At 46.7% G+C, this 26,626-nt stretch overlaps 2 protein-coding genes across 2 annotated transcripts in view; one reads left to right on the top strand and one right to left on the bottom strand.

The window, feature by feature from the left end:
• plce1 (phospholipase C, epsilon 1) overlaps window positions 1-26,626 on the top strand; it is a 408,311-nt gene that overhangs the window by 10,236 nt on the left and 371,449 nt on the right. The gene's annotated exons all lie outside the window — the stretch shown is intronic.
• On the bottom strand, window positions 16,007-20,788 carry LOC144500510 (uncharacterized). Its single transcript, XM_078223550.1, has 2 exons — window positions 19,230-20,788; window positions 16,007-16,563 (listed from the first exon to the last, which is right to left on the bottom strand). The coding sequence occupies exons 1-2, from the start codon at window positions 20,337-20,339 to the stop codon at window positions 16,555-16,557; spliced, it is 1,119 nt and encodes a 372-aa protein (XP_078079676.1). The 5' UTR covers window positions 20,340-20,788; the 3' UTR covers window positions 16,007-16,554.

Below are 26,626 nucleotides of genomic sequence, written 5' to 3' on the forward strand. Positions count from 1 at the left end.
GCCCATTAGAGGTAACACCCCAAGGTCACACATCCTCTTTAATCCTACCCTCCCGCTTCCTTAGGCAGCGCCTTCCAAACCCACGACCACTACAATCTAGAAGGACAAGGCAGCAGACACATGGGAGCAAAGCCATCTGGAGGTTCCCCTCCAAGTCACTCACCATTCTGACTTGAAAATATATCGCCGTTCCTTCGCAGTCGCTGGGTCAAAATCCTGGAACTCCTTCCCTAATAGCGCTATGGGTGTAACTCCACCTCAGAGACTGCAGAAGCTCAAGAAGACAGCTCACCACCGCCTTCTCTAGGGATGGGTAATAAATGTGGATCTAGTCAGCAATGCCCACAATCCATACAACAAATTGTTAAAAAAATCAAACTCAATCGCCTACCCCCCTTACTGGTGTCTGCCATCCAGACCTCTCCGATACCCCAGACTTACCTTAAATCCAGTTCCATAACATCTCTTGTTCGGGGACTGCCCATAGTCCCAACAGTGGCCATTGTTCAAACCTGATGGTGTTCAGCCGACAGAGCTTCAGCCAATCTGATTGGCTGGCAGCTGTCTAAGGTGGCTCTTCCTTCCCAGATAGGGGCAATGGATCTTGGGAAATGAACATTGCTACCAGAATTGAATGGCTGCAGGCAGCTGGCTTTTTGTGGAGAGGCTTCATAGCGACATTTTCATCGGATAGGTGGACAATATGGCGCCCCATAAAATCCAGGCCCTGGATTACAAATTAATGCATTCTGCTCAAAATGGCTTGTGGTGTTCAATATATGAATTAGGAGCAGAAGTAAGCCACTCGGCCCCTCAAGCCTGTTCCACCATTCAATAAGAAGTCTCACAACACCAGTTTAAAGTCCAACAAGGTAATTTGGAATCACTAGCTATCGGAGCGCTGCTCCTTCACCAGGTGAGTGGAGAGGTAGGTTTTACAAACGTGGCCTATATAGACAAAGACACAATTGCAAGATGGTGGTAGTAATGTGAGCCTTTTCAGGTAATCAAGTCTTTACAGGTACAAACAGTGCGAGTGGAGAGAGGGATAATCACAGATTAAAGAGGTGTGAATTGTCTCAAGCCAGGACAGTTAGTAGGATTTTGCAAGCCCAGCCCAAATGCTGGGGGTTACATGTAGTGTGTCATGAGCCCAAGATCCCGGTTGAGGCCGTCCTCATGTGTGCGGAACATGGCTATCAGTTTCTGGGGCAGTTACTGTGCCCACCCCAGTCCAATGCCGGCATTTCCAAATTATGGCTATCGTTCAGTAAGATCACGGTTGATCTAATTGTAACCTCAACCCCGCATTCCCGATCGGGCAACTATGCCCGATAACGCACTTTGCTTATCGAGAATCTATAACCTCTGTCTTAAAAATATTCAAAGACTCTGCTTCCACTGTCTTTTGAGGAAGAGAGTTCCAGAGACTCTCAACCCTCTGAGAAAAAAATTCTCCTCATTTCTGTCTTAAATGGGTAACCCCTTATTTTTAAACTGAGACCCCTAGTTCTAGATTCTCCCACAAGTTGAAACATCCACCCTGTCATGACTCACAAGGATCTTAAAGGTTTCAATCAAGTTGCCTCTTACTGTTCTAAACTTCACTGGATCCAAGCCTACCCTCCAACTTCTCCCCAGCAAGCCTTCCCTAAACTGCTTCTAACACGTTTACATCGTTCCTTATATAAGGAGAGCAATAAGGCAAATTGTGCCTTACGAGCCTGGTGGAGTTATTTGAAAATGTGACTAAACACGTTGACGAAGGAAAAGCGGTAGATGTGGTTTACATGGACTTCAGCAAGGCGTTCGATAAGGTCCCCCATGCAAGACTTCTCGAGAAAGTGAGAGGGCATGGGATCCAAGGGGCTGTTGCCTTGTGGATCCAGAACTGGCTTGCCTGCAGAATAAGAAGTTTAACAACACCAGGTTAAAGTCCAACAGGTTTATTTGGTAGCAAAAGCCACACAAGCTTGTGTGGCTTTTGCTACCAAATAAACCTGTTGGACTTTAACCTGGTGTTGTTAAACTTCTTACTGTGTTTACCCCAGTCCAACGCCGGCATCTCCACATCTTGCCTGCAGAAGGCAGAGATTAGTTGTAGATGGGTCTTTTACTGAATGGAGGTCGGTCATCAGTGGGGTGCCCCAGAGATTTGTCCTGGGACCCTTGATGTTTGTCATTTTCATAAATGACCTGGATGAGGAAGTGGAGGGATGGGTTGGTAAGTTTGCCGACAACACGAAGGTTGGTGGTGTCGTGGATAGGTTGGAGGGATGTCAGAAGCTGCAGCGTGACATAGATAGGATGCAAGACTGGGCGGAGAAGTGGCAGATGGACTTCAACCCGGATAAATGTGTAGTGGTACATTTTGGCAGGTCAAATGGGATGAAGGGGTATAATATCAAGGGTAAGACTCTTAGCAGTGTAGAGGATCAGAAGGACCTTGGGGTCCGGGTCCATAGGACTCTTAAATCGGCTTCGCAGGTAGAGGAGGTGGTTAAGAAGGCGTATGGTGTGCTGGCCTTCATCAATCGAGGGATTGAGTTCAGGAGTCGGGAGATAATGATGCAGCTTTATAAGACCCTCATCAGACCCCACTTGGAGTACTGTGCTCAGTTCTGGTTGCCTCATTACAGGAGGGATGTGGAAATGATTGAAAGGGTGCAGAGAAGATTTACAAGGAAGTTGCCTGGATTGGTTGGCATGCCTTATGAGGATAGGCTGAGGGAGCTCGGTCTTTTCTCCTTGGAGAGACGAAGGATGAGAGGTGACCTGATAGAGGTGTACAAGATGTTGAGAGGTATAGATCAGGTGGATTCTTGGAGGCTTTTTCCCAGGGCTGAAATGGCTGCTACGAGAGGACACAGGTTTAAGGTGCTGGGGAGTAGGTACTGAGGAGATCTCAGGAGTAAGTTTTTCACTCAGAGGGTGGTGGGTAAGTGGAATTGGCTGCCGTCAGTGGTGGTGGAGGCAAACTCGATAGGGTCTTTTAAGAGACTTCTGGATGAGTACATGGGACTTAATAAGATTGAGGGTTATAGGTAAGCCTATATATAAGCCTAGGTAGGTAGGGACATGACCGGCGCAACTGAAGGGCCTGTTTGTGCTGTATTTTTTCTATGTTCTATGTTCTAGTACTCTACACAATACTACAGATGTGGTCTCACTGTACAACTGAAGCAGTGTCTCCCTACTTTGTATTCAATTCCCCTCACAATAAATGATAACATTCTGTTAGCTTTCCTAATTCCTTAGTGTACCTGTATAGTAGCGCTTTGTGCACTAGGGCACCCAGATCCCTCTGAATCTAAGAGCTCTGTAATCTCTCTCTGTTCAGATAATCTGCTTTAAATCTTCCTTTCGAAATGGACAATTTCACATTTGTCCACATTATACTCCATCTGCCAGATCTTTGCTGGATCACTTAACCTATCTATGGTCCTTTGTAGCCTCTTTATATCTTCTTCACAGCTTATTTTCCTGCCTACCTTTGTGTCATCAGCAAATTTAGCAACTACAAGCGGAATTTTCCCATGATTTGTCAGGGTGTCAGGCTCTGACTGGAAGCTGGTGCCGATCTCTCCACATGCACAGGCCAGTTTTCATACCAGATCTTGAGCCACAAAAAAAAAAATCAGGGGGTGTGGTTTAGACCATTAGTCTACTAAGGCAGGGCCTGATCGAGCCTGCAAAGCTGACTCCACAGCGATCGGGCCACCATCTTTAAAGAGTGTCCTGATCCGTGTGAAACTCTACCCTCCAATGGACACAAGAGGACACCCCACCCCCCACAAGCATCAGGGTGACCTCTGACCACACAACTGTAGCAGGGGATCTCCCCCACCTCCAACTGAACAGGCATTGGGGGATCCCCCCTGACCACCACCACAGCAATATTGGGGGAACTCTGTCCTTCACAGGCAGGTCCCCTACTTCCTTACAACTATGTCCTCCCCATGCCCCCTTCACTGGTATGAGCCCCCTCCCCCCACCCCCCCCCCCCCCCCCCCCCCCCCCACAAGGTATCGCAGTGTCTGCAGCTGAGCCTCCAGCTCAATTATTGTGAGCAGACATTTACTGCCGTTTACCTGACTGCCGGGATTGTTCCTGTGGGCTCCTGACTGTGCACGCCCAACTCCATCTGATTCTATTGTCACTGGGTTAGCCCTGGAGCTGAGCCTGGTATATACAAATGAGGCCAATGAGTAAAATGTCCTGGGTCTTGTGCTGGTGAGCTGGGGTGAGCACATTACCCTCTATGTTATATACTTAACTGGCTGCAAGATTGCTTTAAGAGCTGATCACATGATTTCATGATGCTGTCATTAGGGTGTTGCACAAGTTGCTGCTTTAGTTTTCTGTACAGGCCAGAACTCCTAGAATAAACCTGTTGGTTTGAATCTACGGGGGGAATTTTACCATTTTGAGTCTAAGTGCCGGATCTGGGCGTCAAATAGATCCGAGCCTGGAATCCTCTTTCCAGCGCGCCCATACGCGCTTTGCCGGCTCCGGCCCGATCCACGCAGTGGCCGGGGCTTAGCGCTGGCGGACCGATCGGAGCTCTGAACTGCGCATGCGCAGTTCGAAAAAAATCTGACAGAATGCGCCCAGGCTCGAAAAAAAAAAGCAGAGAGAGCAGACAGCGGCTCTCTGACGTTCATCCTCTGGTCGGGAGGGATGGTGGGGGGGGTGGGGGGTGGGGGGTAGGGGGGGGGGGGTGGTCGGGGGGGGGGGGTGGCGGTGGGGGGGGGTGACCGATCATCCCCTGGGGGGGGAGGGGAGAGGGTGTGATGTCTCATCCTCTGGTCGGGGTGGTTCCGCTGCCTGTCTGCATCCGATCCCTCCTGCCGGAGTGGACGTGCGGCCATGCCATCCCACAAAACCTTCAGGATGAAGCGATTCCTCGCTAAGAAGATGAAGCAGAACCGGCCGATTCCACAGTGGCCGATTCCACAGTGTAAAGGGATACACCCTCACTGGTACACTACCAGCCATAGCCATCCTGCTCTCTTGCCCCTGCAGGAAAGAGTAATCTGTGGCTGGTAGTGTACCAGTGATGGTGCCAGGAGGCATCGGCCGCAGACTGGCAGCCGACCCCCCCCTGACCAGAGGATGAGACGTCACACCCCCCCTCCTCCCCCCCAGGGGATGATACGTCACACCCCCTCTCCCCCCCACTCCCCCAGGGGATGATACATCACACCCCCTCTCCTCCCACCCACCCTCCCGCCACCCCCCCCCCCCCCCCCCCCCCGCCCCGCAGGGGATGAGATGTCACACCCCCTCTCCTCCTCCCATCCCCCTCCTGCCCCGACCACAGGATGACCTGGGTCAGAGAGCCGCTGCAGTCTCTGACCCCGCTCTTCGGAGGCTGCAGCGGCGACTTCAGACTTTTGTTTTGCAGGTCGGTAACAGCGCGGACGCGGATCGGGCCAGAATACGGTAAAGTGGGATTTGGCGGTAGAGTTGGGTGCGCGGTTCATTAAGTCGATTTAAATGCATGCAAATGCATTTAAATCGTCGGGCCGCCCGATTCAGATGCGTGCCGGACCCGCGCCTGAATCGGGTGTCGATAAAGGCGCGATCTGCTCGGATTCGAGTGCAGATCGTGTTAAAGGCCCGACCGACACCCAACTTTACCGCGATTTCTCGCCCAAAAACAGACGCGAAGTTTTGGTAAAATCAAGCCCTACGTGTGCAAACCACACCTTTTCTTTTTGTTTAAAACTCACAATCTCTAACATAGTTAGAACATTACACTCAACCTTTGCCTTTCAGCTCCGGTCTAAGTCGCATGGCATCATGTCAAACGCTAACAAGGAAACCTCTTGCTGATTAAAAGCTACTGCCCTCCTTCCACCAATGAATGGGCCTTTTCCACATTTAAATCACTTCAAAGAAGCATTGACGGTATCAAGGGCACAGGGGAATATGTCATATCAAATGGGGGACTTCAATGTCCATCTGCAAGTGTGGGTCTGTAGCATCACTACCAAGCTAGCTGGCAGAGTTCTGAATGACATAGCTGCCAGGCTTAGCCTACTGCAGGTGGCAAGAGAAAGAATACTTGACCTCATCCTCAGGAATTTTCCTGTTGCATGTTGCATTTTGATTCAGACTATTATTGTCACATGTATTGGTATACAGTGAAAAGTATTGTTTCTTGCATGCAACACGGACAAAGCATACCATTCATAGAGAAGGAAAGGAGAGGGTGCAGAATGCAGTGTTACAGTCATAGCTAGGGTTTTGAGAAAAATCAGCTTAATATAAGGTAGGTCCATTCAAAAATCTGATGACAGCAGGGAAGAAGATGTTCTTGAATCGGTTGGTACATGATCTCAGACTTTTGCCTCTTTTTCCTGATGGAAGAAGATGGAAGAGAGAATGTCCGGGTTGTGTGGGGTCCTTAATTATGCTGACTGCTTTCCCGAGGCAGCGGGAAGTGTAGACGGAGTCACTGGATGGAGGCTGGTTTGCGTGATGGATTGGGCTACATTCACGATCCTTTGTAGTTTCTTGCAGCCTTGGACAGAGCAGGAGCCATACCAAGCTGTGATACAACCAGAAAGGATGCTTTCTATGGTGCATCTGTAAAGGTTGGTGAGAGTTGTACCGGACATGCTACATTTCCTTAGCCTCCTGGGAAGGTAGATGCATTGGGTGGGCTTTCTTAACTATCGGTTTAGAGGGACCAGGACAGGTTGTTGGTGATCTGGACACCTAGAAACCTGAAGCCTCGACCATTTCTACTTTGTCCCCATTGATGTAGACAGGGCTATGTCCTCCACTACACTTCCTGAAGCCGATGACTATCTCCTTTGTTTTACTGACAGTTGGGTCTGTCCAGGAATGATCACTGCACCGTCCTTGTGGAGACAAAGTCCCACCATTGCAATGAGGGCAACCTCCATCATGTCATGCGGTACTCTCATCACGCTAAATGGGAAAGACTCAGAACAGATTTAGCAGCCCAAAGCTGGTCATCGATGAGGTGCTAATAAATGTGCACTATAAGAAGGCCATTTTAAGCCCTGAGTCACCAATCTTTTTGTTTATGTACTCAGTGGTTGACCTACAGTTAGTCTAAAATATTGCACATGCACAAACATTTTTAACATGCTGACTCTCTCTGTGTTTTTGCCCTGTGAGTCAGCTACATGGACAATCTAACATCCTCACTGGCATGTCAGTCACCTAAGTAAAGAGTCGGTCAAGTAGCAGCTTAAGAAATGCTGCGTCATGTGATCGGGGATGGGATTTTTGTTGGTGTTTTATCTCCTAGTCAAATAATAAGTGGTAAAATCTGGCAAACAAAAGGTTATTGGCCCCAATCCAGATTCTTGCATAATGTTAGATTGGGCCTTAGTGAATGGAGTGTTGTCACAGTAACAATCAACCAGTTAATAAGCTCCAGCAGCGGTGCTATTGATGAATTGGCCATGACAAGTTATTATAGAACACAGCTGGACAGGTCATATGACATGCGATTACTGCGATGTGAACTGCAGCCCATTGTTGGGACTGGGGCTGTGTTGTGAGCTGTTGCTATGGGAAGCATTATTTACAGAACACAGTGCACCAGTGTTCCCATTCCAACAGAACCCCCCCAAAAAAAACTTTAAAACAATAGATCAAATATTCTATGCCTGTAATATTTCATTTCATGGCAATAAGTCTACAAGAGGTACCTTTGCAAATAATTAATCACGTTCAGAAATGATTGTAATCTCACTTGTTCCTTTGGAATCTGTCCAAACATCAAAAAATCAACAAAACATGAAAGATTAAATTTACAGATAGCTAAGCAGGTAACTTAGTTTCCACCTTGGATTTTTTTTTTCCCTTTCAACGCTACATTGGTGGTTTCAAGCGGGAGGTAGACATATTTCTAATTTTTAAAAAAGGGATATGGGGAACAGGTGGGGAGGTGGATTTGAGACCAAGGAGAGATCAGCCGTGATCTGATTGAATAGTGGAGCAGGCTCGAAGGGTTGAATTTGCCTACTTCTGCTCCTAATTCCTATGTTTCTATTGGTGGTTATAGAGGCCAGTGAATAAAATCAGCTAAAATGTTGTGATTTATCAACTATTGATCCTCCTATTTCACATCCAGTTCTTTCACTGATGATTGTAGGTTTTCTATCTTGGAGTTTCTAAAAAAAATCATTTATGAGATGTAGTGTCGCTGGCTGAGCCAGCATTTACGGCCAATCCCTAATTGCCGTTTAAGAGTCAACCACATTGCTGTGGCTCTGGTGTCACATGTAGGCCAGACCAGGTAAGGATGACAGATTTCCTTTCCCTAAAGGACATTAGTGAACCAGATGGGTTTTTTTTTACAACAATCGTTTCATGGTCATTATTAGTGTTTTAATTTCAGATTTTTATTGAATATCTGCTATAGTGGGATCTGAATTTGGACCCCTAGAATATTACCCTGGGTCTCTGGACTACAAGTTCGGCAACAATACCATTAAGCTGATGTTTCAATGTTTCGATCACTCTGTGTAGGACGTCCTGACAACAGTGCAAAATGTACCTTTTGCAGGTTTACCTGGGTCCCCTTGTGCTCCTTTTTGTACTTTAACTTGGAGTCATTTTCCAGATGAATTATTTCCTCATTTCTGTATTCCTCTGAAATCTCCTCTCACATCTCTCCTTTCATGTTTGAAAAGCCTGGAGTTCTTCATAAATCAGACTTTGATAGTTGTGGTTAGCCTCTTTGTTTTTCTCTGCACTGCTTCCAGTGATCGAAACTGTACAGGAAGATGTATATGGTCTATATATATATTGATTATACTATACCACAACATCAAGCTGTCCATTTGATTGTGCCTTCTCCTGACTGCTGTTTTACATTTTTAGTTCCAGGTTCAATTGGTTTTGTTGGTCATCGCTCCAAATTGGATGCACATTGACTGCTGAGTTTACTAATAGGCCTTAGGCCTCTTTCAACTTCATAGCTATATTTTAACACACCCACGTTATTCCTATCTGCCTCTGCTCTACTTCCCATCTTCTCTAATAAGTGATGAAAACAGAAAATGCTGAAAATATGCAACAGATGTGGCCCCATCACACAGAAACAGAGTTAACAAATCAAGGCTGTGACTTTTCATCAGCACTGGAATCGTTTTTAAGGAGAGGGGTGGGGGAGGGGAAAGAACAAAAGGAAAGGCCTGTGATTAGGTGCAAGACAGGAGAGGTTAAATGATTAAAGGGTCAAAGGGAGCGGCAATGAGGCAAGGAAGTGTGTCCAGGTGAGATGTGACTGGCAGAATGATGAACAGTTGCTACCTGAAAAGGAGAAAAACATGAGTGATAAACTAGCACAATGGTTAGCACTGCTGCCTCACAGCGCCAGGGACCCAGGTTCGATTCCCGGCTTGGGTCACTAGAGTTTATACGTTCTCCCCGTGTTTCCACCGGGTGCTCCAGTTTCCTCCCACACTCCAAAGATGTGCAGATTAGGAGGATTAGCCATGGTAAATGTGTGGGGTTACAGGGATAGGATGCGGAGAAGGCCTGGGTATGATACTCTGTCGGAGAATCGGTGCAGGATCGATGGGCCGAATGGCCTCTTCTGCACTGTAGGGATTCTATATAAGCCAGAAAAGGAAACAAAATGGAGGAAGAGGTTATGATCCAAAAGTGATGAACTGAATGTCGAGCCTGGAACTTTGTGAAGGTGAGACGCTGTTGCTCGGGCTTGTGTTGAGTTTCACTGAAACCTTGCGGGAAGCCTGGGACAGAGAGGTCAGAGTGTGAGTAACATGGAGGACTGAAAAGTCACAGGAAGTTCGGGGTCACGATTATGGATTGAACAAAGATGTTCTGCAAAATGCCCACCTAAGCTGCTTTTGATCTCCCCAGTATCAAGGAGGCTGCATTGTGAGTAGTGAATGAAGTATACTACAACTAAAGAAGTACAAATAAATTACTGTTTCACCCAGATAGGGCCTTAGAGAAGGGGTTCGGTAAAAGTACTGGTGTTCCATCTCTAATATAAATCTCCTCTAATCAATACCCGTTCTTTTCTGCTCTTCAACTGTTTCTCAAGTTTGGCTGGTATCCCCTGTGATTAACTATTGTTTTAATTCAAACTTTTATTGCCACAGGGATAGGAGTGCTTCTAGCCCCACTACCCCACAGGTCACAACATTACCGTAAATGTTTAATTCAGTCACCAAAATGGCCAATTATTTAATTATTCGCTACTGTTGGACCCAGAATAACAGAGTATATTTAAACAGCAGAAGCACTCCATGACCATACTCTATCAGACCCTTTGTGACAATGGTTCATTTCTGTAGACCCTTCCATCTAGCTGCAGGTACCCAGACTTACTAGCCCATGCTGCTAGTCTAATTCTCTGTTGTATTTTAGCAAGGTTTTCATTGGTGAATTTCCATTTTAAAACAATAAGTTTAAGTTTATTTTTTAGTGTCACAAGTGGGCTTACATTAACACTGCAATGAAGTTACTATGGAAATCCCCTAGTCGCCACACTCCGGCACCTGTTCGGGTACACTGAGGGAGAATTTAGCATAGCCCATGCACCGAAGCAGCACGTCTTTCGGACTGTGGGAGGAAATTGGAACACCTGGAGGAAACACACGCAGACACGGGGAGAACGTGCAAACTCTGGATAGATAGTGATCCAAGTCGGGCCCCTGGCATCATCAATATTTTCCAACCTACTTTTTAAGTCTTGAATCAGCCACAATCTTATTTAAATGGTGGAGCAGATTCGAAGGGCTGAGTGGCCTACTCCTGATACTATTTCTTATTGTCTTATGAATCAAACAGTCTGCTCCATAAAATGATGCATAGTTATGATCTAACCCAGCAGAGAGCATGTTAGTTTTAGGTTTTATTTTCCTAATTGTTTACTAAAATAAGGTTAGTGTATTCTAACGTTTTGCTGAGGCAACATATCGGCCACACTTGATCATCATTTAGTCAGCACAAAAACCATTTCAAAATGTTGCACTAAAATTGCCTTTGGGCAATGATAAGATTCACACTGTTTCCTTGCAGTCTCTCGAGTGGTACACTGTGTTTCTTTGTTTCTGTTCCAAAGAAAGATAAAGTGATGGCTGAAAGCATCATGGACTCTTCTAGGCACCACACTTCAGAAAACCCCCAATTAGAAAAGATGCTGCAAAGAGTGAAGGACTTCAGTCATGAAGAGAATGAGGAAAAATGATGGATATTTGCCTCAGAACAGCGAGTGTTCAGGTTGACCCTAATGGAGGCTTTCCAGATGGGAATATTTGATAGAATAAAGAGAGAAAATGGTTATTCATCAATTCACTAGAGAGGATAACAACCAGAGGACGTAGATTCAAAAATCATAGATAAAAGATGAAGGGAAGAATTTCTTTTCACTCAAGATGATTGTTGGGGTCTTAGTATTGGATGTTGATTCCATAAACAAGTGCAAATGAGGGCTGTAGGGACAAGCAGTTGAGAATGAGGAGTTAATGACAAAAGATGAGGATGTAGGTTGATGCATGACTACTTTTTCAAAGAGCCAATACAGACATGATGGACCGAATGGCTTCATAGAAACATAGAAACCAGAAGCAGAAGTAGGCCATTTGAGCCTGCTTCGCCTATACATATGATCATGGCTGATCATCTAATTCAATATCCTGATTCCCCCCTTCCTCCCATATCCCTTGATTCCTTTTAGCCCCAAGAGATATATCTAATTTATTCTTGAAACCAGACAACATTTTGGCCGCAACTATATTCTATGGCAGTGAATTCCACACATTCACCACCCTCTGGATGAAGAAATTCCTCCTCACCTCAGTCCTAAAAGGTTTACCCCTTATCCTCAAACTATGACCCCTAGTTCTGGACTCCCCCACCCTTAAAAACATTCTTTCTGTATCTACCTGTCTAACTCTGTTAGAATTTTGTAAGTTTCTATGAGATCCCCTCTCACTCTTCTAAATTCCAGTGAATATAATCCTAACCGACTCAGTCTCTCCTCATATGACAGACCTGCCATCCAAGGAATCAGCCTGGTAAACTTTCACTGTACTCCCTAGGACCTCCTTCCTCAGGTAAGGACACCAAAACTGCACACAATACTCCAGATGTGGCTTCACCAACGCCCTATACAATTGCAGCCAAACATCCCTATCTCTATGCTCAAATCCTTTCACTATGTAGGTCAACATACCATTTGCCTTCTTTACTGCTTGCTGTACTTGCACTCTTACTTTCAGTGACTGATGCATGAGGACACCTAGGTCTCATTGAGTATCCACCTCTCTCAATTTGAACCCATTCAATAATAATCTATCTTCCTATTATTGCTACCCAAGTGGATAACCTCACATTTATCCACATTATATTGCATCTGTCATGTAGATTCCCACACACTCAGCTTGTTCAAACCACGCTGGAGCATCTTTGCAGCCTCCTCACCCTCCCACCCAACTTTGTATCATCTGCAAATTTGGAGATAATGCAAACAGTTCCCTCTTCCAAATCATTAATATAAAATGTGAACGGTTGGGGTCCTAGTACAGATCCCCGCGGATCCCCACTAGTCACTGACTGCCAATCAGAAAAGGACCCATTTATGTCAACTCTTTGCTTCCTATCTGCTAACCAGCTTTCCATCTATCTCAAGACATTACCTGTATTCCCATGTGCTTTACCTTTACACAGTAGTCTGTTATGTGAGACCTTGTCGAAAGCCTTCTGAAAGTCTAAATTAACCACATCCACTAGTTCTCCTCAGTTAACTCTACCAGTTACATCCTCAAAGAATTCTAATAGATTCATCAAGCATGATTTTCCTTTTGTAAATCCATGCTGACTTTGTCTGATTATATCATTGCCTTCCAAATGCTGAGTTATGAAATCCTTGATAATGGACTCTAGCAGCTTCCCCAGTTCTGACGCCAGGCTCACTGGCCTCTAGTTCCCTGTTTTCTGTCTACCTCCCTTTTTTGAATAGCGAGCTTACATTAGCTACCCTCCAATCTGTAGGAACCAGTCTAGAGTCCAAAGATTTTTGGTCCAGGGCCACTTCCTTAAGTACTCTGTGATAAAGATTATCAGGATTTGGAGATTTATCCACCTTCAATCCCATCAGTTTCCCCAAAACCATTTCTCTCCTACTGCTGATTTCCTTCAGATCCTCTCTAAAACTTGTTTCTAACTGAACTTCTGGCACATTATTCATGTCTTCCTTTGTGAAGACTGAAGCAAAGTACAAATTTAATTCCTTGGCCATTTCTTTATTCCCGTTATGAATTCTCCTGTTTCTGACTGCAAGGGACTGCATTCATTTTGTCAATCTTTTTCTCTTCACATACCTGTAGAAACTTTTACAGTCAGTTTTTATTTCCCCACTAGCTTACTTTCACATTCAATTTTTCCCTTCTTAATCAATCCCTTGGTCCTCCTTCGCTGAATTTTAAACTGCTCCCAATCCTCAGGCCTATTGCTTTTTCTTGCCAATTTGTATGCTTCTTCCTTGAATCTGATACTATCTCTAATTTCCCTTGTGAGCCATGGTTTGGCACCAATTCCCTTACCACTCTTATGCTAAACATGAATAAACAACTTCTGGATTTCAACGATTCGTTCTTTAAATGTCTGCCACTGCCTGTCCACTTCCTTCTGTGTGGTAGGTTTCTATGATCGTGTGATAGCTACCCTACCATTTTTGAAAATTAAATAGGCAATGCTGAGATTTACTGTTGGGAATCCTGAAGACATTATATGAGCATGAACCTGGCCATAGAATTATAGAACAGTACAGCATAGAAGGCCATTTGGCCCATTAAACCTGTGCTAGCTCTTCTAAAGAGTAAAACACACAAAATACTGCAGACACTGGAATCTGAAACAAGAACAGAAGATGCTGGAAAATTTTAGAAGGTCTGGCAGCATCTATAAGGAGAGTTAACGGCCAGAATTCTCCGGCTGCGCTGGTCTAAAAGCCAGAACTTCCCGTCCAACTATCAATAGGGTTTCACATTATTCACAACCCGCCTGCTAATGGGCGGCACGGTAGCACAGTGGTTAGCACTGCTGCTTCACAGCGCCAGGGACCCTGGTTCGATTCCCGGCTTGGATCATTGTCTGTGTGGAGTTTGCACATTGTCTGCGTGGGTTTCCTCTGTGTGCTCCAGTTTTCTCCCACATTCTGAAAGATGTACTGGTTAGGTGCATTGACCTGAACAGGCGCCAAAGTTGGCGACTAGGGGAATTACACAGTAACTTCATTGCAGTGTTAACGTAAGCCTTACCTGTGATTAATAACTAAACTTTAACTTTAAAATCCCAGTGGTGGGTAGGATGGGAGAATTCCGGCCAATGTTCCCAATCCTTTGACTCTTAGTCAGAACTGAAGAGAGGGAGAATGTGCTTGAGCTATAAGAGTACTGCAGTTAATCCTATTATTCCTTTTCACCATATCTCTGCAACTTTTCTCCCCTTTTTGAAAACTACGATTTAGCAGTCTCTTTACATCACATCACCATCTGATCTGGCAGTGCAGTTCAAATCCCAACCACTCATTGCATTCAAAAGGTATTCCTCCTGTCACATCTGGTCTTTTCTCACTTGCCTTGAATCTGTGCCATCTGGTCATCAACACTTCAACCACCATTTATCTTTATTTACTTATGTAATCCTTTGTGATTTTAAGCACCTCAATCAAATCTCCTCTTAACCTTCTCAGCTCTAAGGAGAACAATTCCAGCTTTTCCACTATTTCCAGCTAACTGTAATCCTGGAACTATTTTAGTAAGGCTTTTGTGTACCTTCTCCAAAGCTTTCACCTCCTCACTAACACATGGTTGAACACTGTGGCCAGAATTGTCTGGCCTTTCCCACTGGCAGGATCTTCCGACCCCCCCCCCGCAACAGATTCTATGGCAGCGAGACAGATGGGACACGCTGCGGGTGGGGCAGGGAGAAGGGGCAGAAAATCCTGCCCAATACTCCACACTGGTTTAGGATCACTCCTGTATGGGTGGCATAGTGGTTAACATTGCTGCCTCACAGTGCCAGGGACCCAAGTTTGATTGCCGGCTTGGGTCACTGTGGGAAGTCTGCACATTCTCCCCATGTCTGCATGGGTTTCCTCCAGGTGCTCCGGTTTTCTCCCACAGTCCAAAAGATGTGTCGGTTAGGTGCATTGGCCATGTTAAATTCTCCCTCAGTATACCCGAACAGGCGCCAGAGTGTGGCAACTAGGGGATTTTCACAGTAACTTCATTGCAGTGTCAATGTAAGCCTACTTATGACACTAATAAATAAACTTTAAACACCTGTATGAAAATTGAAATGATTATATTGTATCGCTGTAAGTCACAACCATCTCTAATGGAGTATTGGATTTTACAATCTTGAGCAAATTAGGAAATGTGGAGTCTGAGAATCGGTCATGTAGCAGTTATCATAGGACTGATGTACCCTGAACAGCTTTGTCCTGTTATGATCAGAGTGAATGTGGGCTTTGCAATTGTTGTATGTTTTAACTTTGTCAAGCTTATTGCCAATTCCAGGAGAACTGCAATCAGCCAATTAAGAGAAAGTTAGTTTACTTGACTTGGACTCCAGTGGATGCTAAACATGGAGAAACAGCCTGACTCCATCAATATGAGGAAAATTTAGAACTATTAATCCAGAGTGCAAAGATAAAAGTCCATCATACAACAGGCAGATTGAGAAATCCCTCTCAACACCTATCTGATATTCTAATAAGTAAAGATGCCTTATATACCAAAGAAAAAGCTGTTGGCTTGAGCTAATTAAGTTAATTGGTATGCTAGGCAGTAATAATTGACCTTAATTGCCCTGTGTTGGGAGAGGAGCAATAGTCAGTGGTAGATTATATGGCAGCTTTGTCATCGGGGGAGGTAAGAGAGGTATGAAAGATTCAAAATCCCACCCAATGGAATAATATGTGATTTTAGAATTCGGGTGATGCGCTTCTCAAACACGAGGTCAGAAGCTCGGTAAATGAAAGGCTTTTATTTACTGTAATGAAGCAGCCAGTAATTATATACACTATCCCAGACTGAAGGGGTCCCGGCCAGAGCAGGGACTTTTATACCTCTCCCAGGAGGCGGAGCCCGACTGGGATGTACCACAACACTACAGTACAAAGGTGTAACAACCCCACCCTAACCCCATCAGCAACAAGTAGCACAACCCAACAGTAACATATGTACATCCTTGTAGTACTGGCCAAACCCTGGCTCAGTACTATCCAGTGGGAACCAACGATGGTTCACCACATTCACCCCTCCTTTGAGAACAAAGGCCGGCGGGGTACAAAAACAGAATAAAGCGTCATCAGTCTATAAGTTCAGACGGTCAGGGGGACCGCACCGTCGTTGTGACCTCCTCAATACCGGCGGTGACACCGGAGTAGGCACTTGCGGTGGCGTTCTCCCCAAGGCGGCGTCCAGCTGTTCTTCCACGGACTCACAGGCCGGTTGACCCTGAGGTGACAGTAGTCCATGGGATCCTGACACGCCCTGCAGTGGCGACCATCTTCTGGGCTCAGGCAAGCTGTACACGGGAGTAAAAGGGTTAAGCAATGGTCCCGATGCTGCCCGCGCCGTGTCCGGGGAAGAAACAAGAGTTAAAGGGTTTGTAACAGGGGGTATGGGAGCGACAGGGATTGCTACGCCCCCTGCTGGCGCCAGGTCTCGGATCGAGACCATGTCCTCTCGCCCGTCAGGGTATGCCACATAGGCATACTGAGGGTTGGCGTGGCGGAGATGGACCTGTTCGACCAACGGGTCGGACTTGCGGGCCCTTATATGTCGCCGCAGGAGGACGGGTCCTGAGTACGTCAACCAAGACGGTAATGAGGTCCCCGAGGAAGATTTCCAAGGGAATGAGAACATCCTCTCGTGGGGAGTAGCATTGGTTGCCATACACAGGAGGGAGCGAATAGAATGGAGCGCATCAGGGAGCACCTCTTGCCAACGGGAGACTGGAAGACCTTTTGACTTCAACGCCAGTAAGACAGCCTTCCAGACTGTAGCATTCTCGCGTTCCACCTGTCCGTTACCCCTAGGGTTGTAGCTCGTGGTCCTACTAGAGGCAATCCCGTATGAGAGCAGGAATTGCCTCAAGTCATCGCTCATGAACGACGAGCCCCTGTCGCTATGGATGTAGCCGGGGTACCCGAACAGGGTAAAGAGATCACGGAATGCCTTGATAACCGTGGCAGCGGATGTATCAGAGCAGGGAACAACAAAAGGGAACCGAGAGTACTCGTCAATGATATTGGGGAAGTACACATTCCGATCTGTTGAGGGAAGGGGGCCTTTAAAATTGACACTCAGTCTCTCGAAGGGACGAGTGGCCTTGACTAAATGTGCCCGGTCAGGTCGGTAAAAGTGCGGTTTGCATTCCGCGCAAACCCGACAGCTTCTTGTTACTGACCTGACGTCCTCCACTGAGTAAGGCAGGTTGCGGGCTTTTATAAAGTGGTAGAGCCGAGTGACCCCAGGATGGCATAGGTCATTATGGAGGGCGTGCAAACGGTCCTCCTGTATACTAGCGCATGTTCCACGCGAGAGGGCATCCGAGGGCTCATTGAGTTTCCCTGGACGGTACATGATGTCGTAGTTATAGGTGGAGAGTTCAATTCTCCACCGCAAGATCTTGTCATTCTTGATCTTGCCCCTCTGCATGTTGTTAAACATGAACGCCACGGACCGCTGGTCCGTGATCAGGGTGAACCGTTTTCCCGCCAAGTAATGGCGCCAGTGCCTGACGGCCTCCACAATGGCCTGGGCCTCCTTTTCCACTGCTGAATGCCGAATTCCGGGGCCTTGGAGGGTGCGGGAAAAAAATGTGACGGGCCTGCCCGCCTGGTTAAGTGTGGCGGCCAGGGCGAAATCAGATGCATCGCTCTCCACCTGAAAGGGGATGGACTCGTCAACAGCGTGCATCGTAGCTTTCGCGATGTCGGCTTTCAATTTATCGAAGGCCAATCGGGCCTCTGGCGTTAGGGGAAAAGTCGTGGACTTAATGAGCGGACGGGCTTTGTCCGCGTAATTGGGAACCCACTGCGCATAATAAGAGAAGAAGCCTAAGCATCTTCTCAGTGCTTTTGCACTAGCAGGCAAGGGAAGTTCAGAAAGGGGGCGCATACGGTCTGGATCAGGGCCAATGACCCCGTTTTCCACCACGTATCCTAGGATGGCTAAACGGCGCGTACGAAACACACACTTCTCCCTGTTGTAGGTCAAGTTCAGGCGAGATGCAGTGCGTAGGAAGTTCAGGAGATTCGTGTCGTGGTCCTGCTGGTCATGGCTGCAGATGGTGACATTATCCAGGTACGGGAAGGTAGCCCGCAGCCCGTTCTGGTCCACCATTCAGTCCATAGCATGCTGGAAGACCGAGACCCCATTGGTGACACCAAAGGGAACCCTGAGAAAGTGATACAAGCGACCATCCGCCTCAAAAGCCGTGTATTGTCGGTCCTCTGGGCGAATGGGGAGTTGGTGGTAGGCAGACTTGAGGTCTATGGTGGAGAACACCCGGTACTGCGCAATCTGATTGACCATATCAGATATGCGCGGGAGAGGATACGCATCCAGCTGTGTATATCGATTAATGGTCTGACTGTAGTCAATGACCATCCGGGGTTTGTTCCCGCTCTTGACCACCACGACCTGTGCTCTCCACGGACTAGCGCTGGGTTGTATGATCCTTTCTTTGAGGAGCCGCTGAACCTCAGATCTAATGAAGATCCGATCCTCAGCACTGTAACGCCTACTTTTAGTCGCGATGGGCTTGCAACCTGGCACAAGATTCTGGAACAAGGAGGGTGTGGTGATCTTCAGCGTCGAGAGGCTACAGGCGGGGCGCGTTGGGCAATTTGGAGGCTGCTGCTGTTTTCCCACTGCCAGTGAAGGGAGTGGCCCACCGTACTGTAGGATTACACTCCTCAAGTGGACCATGAAATTTAGTCCGAGAAGTATTGGCGCGCAAAGATACGGCAACACTAGGAGCTTGAAACGCTCGTAAACTGTGCCTTGCACCTTCAAAGTTACCATGCAACTCCCTAGCACGGTGACAGACCGGGACCTCGATGCCATAGAGATTGTCTGTTTGGCAGGTTGAATCTGGAGTCCACACCGCTTCACAGTGTCTGGGTGGATAAAGCTCTTAGTGCTCCCGCTGTCAAACAGACAATAAATCACGTGGTCATTTACCTGGATATTCATCATAGATTTGTCAAGTCTATGAGGCTTGGCCTGGTCCAGGATGATCGACGCCACCGTTGGTTCATGAGCGCCACTGCAGGCAGCTGAAATCGATGAGGAGGACCCCTGCTGGTCGTTCGCGGTCAGTGTCGACCAACATGGCCGCTCCCATGAGTCGCATGTGGGTGATGGCGCCAAACTCAGCGACCCCTGGTGGTCACACACCTCCGACTCCGTCGACCGTAATGGCGTCGTCCTGGCCTCGCACGTGGACGAACCCCTCGATGACTTCGACGACGAAGACCTGAGCTCTGAAGAATCGCAAGCCGCACTGCCGTTCCTAGGTTTAGATCGGCACACTTTCGAATAGTGCCCTTTCTTACCGCATGCGGTGCACAACACAGCTTTAGCGGGACACCATTGCTGAGTATGCTTCACTCCCCCACAGAAGTAGCACCGCGGGCCGCCCGGGGCTGCTGCCGTCGTCTGGCCCGAGTGTGAGCACGCCATTACGCAGCATTTCGAACCCGAGGGACGAGGAGGGATTGGTGACTGCTCCTGCCACGTTGTCTCCACATGGTCCTCCGGATATAATACTAAGCTTTTGGAGGCCGTCTCGAGCATCTCCGCTAGCTCGATTGCCTGGGTAAGATTAAGATTACCCTTCTCCAACAGTTTAAGTCGAATGTACGACGATCCGACTCCCGCCACAAACGCATCTCGGGCGAGGTCGTTCATGCTCTGCTCAGCCGACACAGCTTTGCAGTTACAGCCCCTGGCTAGCTGTAGGAGCTCGTTCGCATATTCCTCCATCGTTTCGCCAGACTGCCGTCGTCGAGTGGCTAGGAGGTAACGAGCGTGTATTTCATTGGGTGGTTTGATATAGCGGTTCTTCAGAAGCTCGAGGGCCTTAGTATAATCGGTGGCCGCACGGATCACGAGGTAGACAGTGTCGCTTACCCTCGCATGGAGGACCCGGAGTCTGTCATCATCTGTGGTGACCGCTGCGGAGGCTGCCAGGTAGTCTTTGAAGCACTTCAGCCAGTGGTCGAAGGTGTTAGAAGTGGCCACCGCACGTGGATCTAGTGTAAGGCGTTCCGGCTTCCGGATCTGCTCCATACTCTCTTTTTTTTTCTCTTCGACGAGAGTTTAACAACAGTAAATAAAATTGATGCGCTACTCAAACACGAGGCCAGAAGCTCGGTAAATGAAAGGCTTTTATTTACTTTAATGAAGCAGTCAGTAATTATATACACGATCCCAGACTGAAGGGGTCCCGGCCAGAGCAGGGACTTTTATACCTCTCCCAGGAGGCGGAGCCCGACTGGGATGTACCACAACACTACAGTACAAAGGTGTAACAACCCCACCCTAACCCCAACAGCAACAAGTAGCACAACCCAACAGTAACATATGTACATCCTTGTAGTACTGGCCAAACCCTGGCTCAGTACTATCCAGTGGGAACCAACGATGGTTCACCACATCGGGTAACAGGTTAGAAAGGTCGGGTATTTCCAGGACATGAAATTCCCACCAAAAGATTTGCCAAATATTCTGTCCTGCCCGCGATGTGTCCTGCCAAGGGTGAGACTGGAAAATTCCAGACGAATTGTTTGCAGCTGAGCTTTGCTGTCAGTATTGCCATCTAAAGTTTGATTAGTAATTTTATTTTCATTCTTTCATGGGATGTGGGCGTCGCTGGTTAGGCCAGCATTTATTGCCCGTCCCTAATTGCCCTTGAAAAGGTAGTAGTGAGCTGTCTTCTTAAACCACTGCAGTCCACGTGGTGTAGGTACACCACAGTGCTGTTAGGATTGTGACCCAGAAACACTACTGTGTTCATCACACTTAATTTTTCCTAAATAGAGGACACATTTTGCTTCTAAGGTGGATCTTCCAAGCATCGTAACGAAAACATGTCCTGCCTATATCGTACTCACTGTTCTGATAAAAAGATGTGGCGATGCCGGCATTGGACTGGGGTGGGCACAACACCAGATTAAAGTCCAGTATGGTTTATTTGTGTGTGACTCACCTGATGAAGGAGCAGCGCTCCGAAAGCTCGTGATACCAAATAAACCTGTTGGAATTTAATCTGGTGTTGTGAGACTTCTCACTGATAATAAGACTGTCACGTTCTAGTTTGTAAGTTTTCCCAATAGCTGCCGATATTGTCTTGGAGTTTGCTGTGTCTAAAGGAATTTGGTACAATGTAATCAGCTGGATCCAGAAGAAGCTATTGTGAGAATGGTGGCTGTGTCGCTTGTGTTTTAGATAGGGGGTAACTCGGTAACCTCAGACTTTGACAATTGGGGAAAAAAAATGATTTAGGTATTCAACTTGAACCAGTGGTCTGAGACTTATTACCAGCTCTCATTGAACTGTTAGTCAAACGAGGTGAATGCTGTTGGTTTTTGCCTAACGTTCCAGTTTGACACTTCTTGCAGTTGTGACAAAGGAGGGAGAGCGTGAAAGCTAACTGACGGATCTCGTCTTGTAGAAACATGCATCTCATCATTCCGTCACAGTTCATTGACAGTGACACTGGACTAGCTCGTAGCCAAGACAATCCCATTCATTCATCTGTGTGGAGAAAGGATGGAGGCTGACAGCCATTGAGACAAAGGAAAAGTGGTAAAAAGGGATGATGAGAAATGGCATCCTTGTCAAATGCTGATTTATAGTCTCTGATCTTCCACACATTTGGAAGAGATTTACTCTTAGATGCACCTTTCCAGGGGAAGTAGTTGCACAGATCTTTATTTTGGAAGCAAGTTTAATAAATAAAGCCCATTGTAGCTCCTGAGGTAATGTCAAATTACACAATACTGGACAAAACAATTAATATAGCTGAATTGATTAAAAAATGACGAGGAGGATTACGAAGATGGAGGCCGGAATATGGGATTTTCCCATCCCACTGCAGTGGATGGAGACTGGGCTGGGTGCCAAATACTCCGACCTCGCTGCAGTAGGAGTGTGGCGTGAATGCCGGTAAGATCGCGCCCAGAATTAAGTGAAGTAGTTCATCAATCATTTGATTGGTAATGGCCAAAGCCTTCGGATACCAAGATAATGTTCACAATTAGAACTTACTTTCAAATTACTTCAGTCTTACTTCAGTCTTACTTCAGTCCAAGGATGTGCGGGTTAGGTGGATTGGCCGTGCTAAAATTGCCCCTTAGTGTACTGAGATGCATAGGTTCGAGGGATTAGCGGGTTAATATGTAGGGGTATGGGGATAGGGCCTGGGTGGGATTGTGGTTGGTGCAGACTCGATGGGCCAAATGGCCTCCTTCTGCACTGTAGGGTTTCTAGGGTTTCTAAATGACTCTGTGTGCTGCAGTTGACTTTTTTCTGATTAATTCCAGAGTCTCCCAGCCTTCCATCCTGGCTGCAATGCATTTCTTTTCTCATATCAATGACCTTGTTCGCTCATTCATCTTACTTGCTCTTTTTGATGTTTTTATTCCACATTAATCAACTTCCTTCAGAACACACAGCCTCGCTGTGTACCACTTCCAATCCACTTGAAGCACAATGGTTGAATTGTTACATCTTGTTCTTTTCCATGCTCACTGTGGCATTGAAAAAGCTGCCAATTGAAATCCGTCAAAGTTTGTGCACTAGTCAAACTAATGGTTATCACTTATTCCAGTCCCACTTGTATGTCCTTCATCTATTTTTACATTCTTGATTCAAGAAATATTGTGGCTGGGATTTTCTGAGCCATCCCGCCAGCGGGATATTCTGGATCCGCCAAAGGTGACAGCTGTGGGTTCCCCAGCAGTGCGGCCAGCGAGCAATGCAAATAGCCATTGGCGTTGGCCGAGTCAACACTGCCTTTCCTGCCTGCCGTCAGCCTGTACCAATTTTAGGGAAAATCTCACCAATTGACCTTTTGGTTCAAGAAACATTGTGGGTGGAATTTTCTTTAAAAAATGACTGGTCATACCAGCGAGAAAACAGGAGTGATCCGTGCCAGTCTGTCCGGTGTGGACTAGACCGCAATTGTCCCACACTTAGTCATTATTTTGGGAGAGTGATGAGTTGCATGTGCGTTCTGGGTGGGGCGAGGCCTAAACATGCCGGTGAGCCAGGCTGCAAAGCAATCGGGCACTATTTTGAAAGGGTGCCCTGATCTCACAGTGCACTGGGAGACCCCCTCCCTCCCCCCACAGACATCGGGACCCCCCTCATCAGTGGCATGTTTCCCCACCCTCTCCCTGACATGGATCGTCAACATTGGGCCTTCCCAATGGGTCCCCTTTCATGATCCCCGAAATGCCCCCACTTCATGCCCCACACCTTCACAAATCCCCTTCATAGCCCTCCCGTCATGACCCCCCACTCAGGCCCCACCCCCACTCAGGCCAGTGTGCCAGGTGGGCATTGCCCAGCCATGTCCCCAATGGCTTGGGGGCTTCAATGACCTGTGAGCCCCCCACCCCTGGCGTGGCCATCACGCATGGTTTCCACTAGTGGAGAGCGGTAGTGATTCTTGCCGGGTTCTTGCCATGCCTGAGGGTCGGAAGATCCCAGGAGCTGGGAGAATTCGGCGTCGAATGGGCTAAGAATACTTAAATCCTACTATAAATATGCTAATCGGCCTCATGCCCTCTCTGGGCAAGATCTAGTTTGCACTCGAAGCAATGGACCGGTGCGATTGCAAACCATTTGCCATCGGGTGCGAACTCCGTTTTTGGGCTGATGTGCAATTTTCCGGGATTGGCGCGATCTGCACCAGACACGGTGAGGCTGGAAAATCACCCCTTGTGTGCTTCTCTCGAATGTCTTAACAATTCTCAGCTTGCTATAAAGCTGGACCCAGTTTGGACCATGAATCATTGTATTGGAAGCAGAATTCATTCCCCCCTTTATTGTCCAAACTAATCAATTTCAGAGAGGAAGAGATGTGCTACTCTGCACCATTCTCTAGATATGCTGACTTGGAGGCCAGAGTGGTGGGATGATCCTACAAACATCCACAATATTGATCTTTAACATTTACAACAACTTGCACATACTTTTGAGCTCCTTTCTTATCACCAATATCCACAGAGTCATGGCACTTAGTTTGAGGTGTTTGTTATCAAGGTACAAACATCCCATAATATTGTAATGACTTTAATCAGGCAATTGAGGTTGGTCTGTTTGAATATGAGCTCCATGATTTTGGCCGTTAATCAGGGAACTCTTTTTGTCCGCCCTTTATCAGGGAATTCATATTCAAGCAGGCCAACCTCAATTGCCAGATTAAAGTCATTACAAATATCTTTATATCAGTTTGATAGATATTAGCAAACAGTCCAAATGACGAGGACAAAGAGGCAAAGAATTTATCGCAATCTTAAACAAAATTAAATGTTCATATCCATGCATTTCAACCTATATATAACTTCATACATCCACATGGGATATGACTGTGCACTGAATATATTTTAGTCAATGATCTCTTAGAATAAGTTATGAAAATAATATAAGACCACTTCTACTTCACTCAGTGCTGAATGACTTCAACTAATGGGTGGAAAACAAGGGGTTTGAGGAAAAAGTAAGTGTTGTAACTGTAGCCATGGGCAGTGCTTTACCCTGACGAGGATTCAGATGTCCCCATTGAGTTACCATTGGATGGGGTGAAAATAATCATGGAATCGTAGAATCATACAGTGCAGAAGAGGCCCTTCAGCCCACCAGGTCTGCACTGACACATCAGAAACACCTGAACTCCCACCTAATCCCACCTACCAACACTTGGCCCATGGCCCTGAAGTTATGATGTGCCAAGTGCTCATCCAGATACTTTTTAAAGGATGTGAGTTAACCCGCCTCTATCACTCTCCCAGGCAGTGCATTCCAGACCATCACCACCCTCTGTGTAAAAACATCCTCACATCTCCCCTAAACCTTCTGCCCTTCATCTTGAACCTATGTCTCCTTGTGACTGACCCTTCAACTCAGGAGAACAGCTGCTCCTTATCCACTCTGTCCACGTCCCTCATAATCTTGAACACCTCAATTAGGTCGCCCCTCAGTCTTCTCTGCTCCAATGAAAAAAACCCAAGCCTACCCAACCTCTCTTCATAACTTAAATGCTCCACCCCAGGCTGCATCCTGGTGAATCTCCTCTGCACCCCCTCCAGTGCAATAATAAAGTATTTAACGTTTATTTATTGAGTCACAAGTAGACTTACATTAACACTGCAATGAAGTTACTCCGGCGCCTGTTCAGGTACACTGAGGGAGAATTTAGCACTTTCCAATGCACCTAACCTGCACGTCTTTTGGACTGTGGGAGGAAACTGGAGCACCTGGAGGAAACCCATGCAGACACGGGGAGAATGTGCAAACTCTGCACAGACAGTGATCCAAGCTGGGAATCAAACCTAGGTCCCTGGCACTGTGAGGCAGCAGTGCTAGCCACTGTGCCACCGTGCAATATGTCAGCTTCATATAGCAAGTGCTTTAACCAGGGGTTACCAGGGGTTACCATTCCCCATTTCACCAATTGCAACATAGTCCGCCAAACTATCTCAGTTACCCTGGACGGCCATTTCTTGATCTGTGATAGCTTATCCTGCACCAATATCAGCAACTTGCCTTTATTTGAAAAAAGGGATGCAGTTGAAATAAAGTGCATTTCAAATCAGGACTGGTGTGCATGATGAGAGTTTGTCCAACAACCACCCCTGCCCCACCCCCTCCCCCACCCCACTCCGCTGAGGATATCTTGGTGACAGTGTGGCCTAAATGTTCGGTCGGGCGACATGTAAATGTCCAAACATCCGCACTTTGGTCCCTCGAGCCTGCCCTGCCAATCAACACAACCATTGTGGTTTAGTGATGCCTATCAAACTGATTCAAAGTTACTATGGGGTGTTTGTACTTTGATAGAGAAAAAAACTTCAAAATAATCACAGTGACTTAGCGGATATAGGAGATAGGATATAAGATCAAAATATAGATAGCGCAAGATGTTGTAAATGTTAACAATCATATTTAGCGAATTATACAGGTCGATACTTGCAACATCTAAAACTGATTTTTAAAAAAAAACTGGTATATTTATTCCTGTTCATGCTCGGAGTTTTCGGTGATCTTGTCCGGTGGTGGTGACAATGATGCAAATGATACAGGTTAAATGTGTGTTCTTCAAATATTAGTATCATATAGTTCACCAATCCAAAAATTTAGACTAACACTGATAGGGCCACATTTGCCGGCTATCTTGTGAAAATATTTGCTTTGCTTGAGGGGTTTAACTGAGGGGATGGTGAAGAAATGAAGACTGGGACTGGATGACAGGTGTTTACATTGAAGCTCAGGGGAGGGTCTGAATTAACTAGCGTTAGAGGCATTATTTAACAGGCTGAAGTATTACTGAGATCCATGGAAATGGAATA

This window comes from Mustelus asterias, chromosome 11 (assembly GCF_964213995.1).
Source record: "Mustelus asterias chromosome 11, sMusAst1.hap1.1, whole genome shotgun sequence".
NCBI lineage: Eukaryota > Metazoa > Chordata > Chondrichthyes > Carcharhiniformes > Triakidae > Mustelus > Mustelus asterias.

Excerpts from the sequence above, each read along its gene's own strand:
- LOC144500510 (XM_078223550.1), bottom strand. The coding sequence starts at position 20,339 with ATGGAGCAGATCCGGAAGCCGGAACGCCTTACACTAGATCCACGTGCG.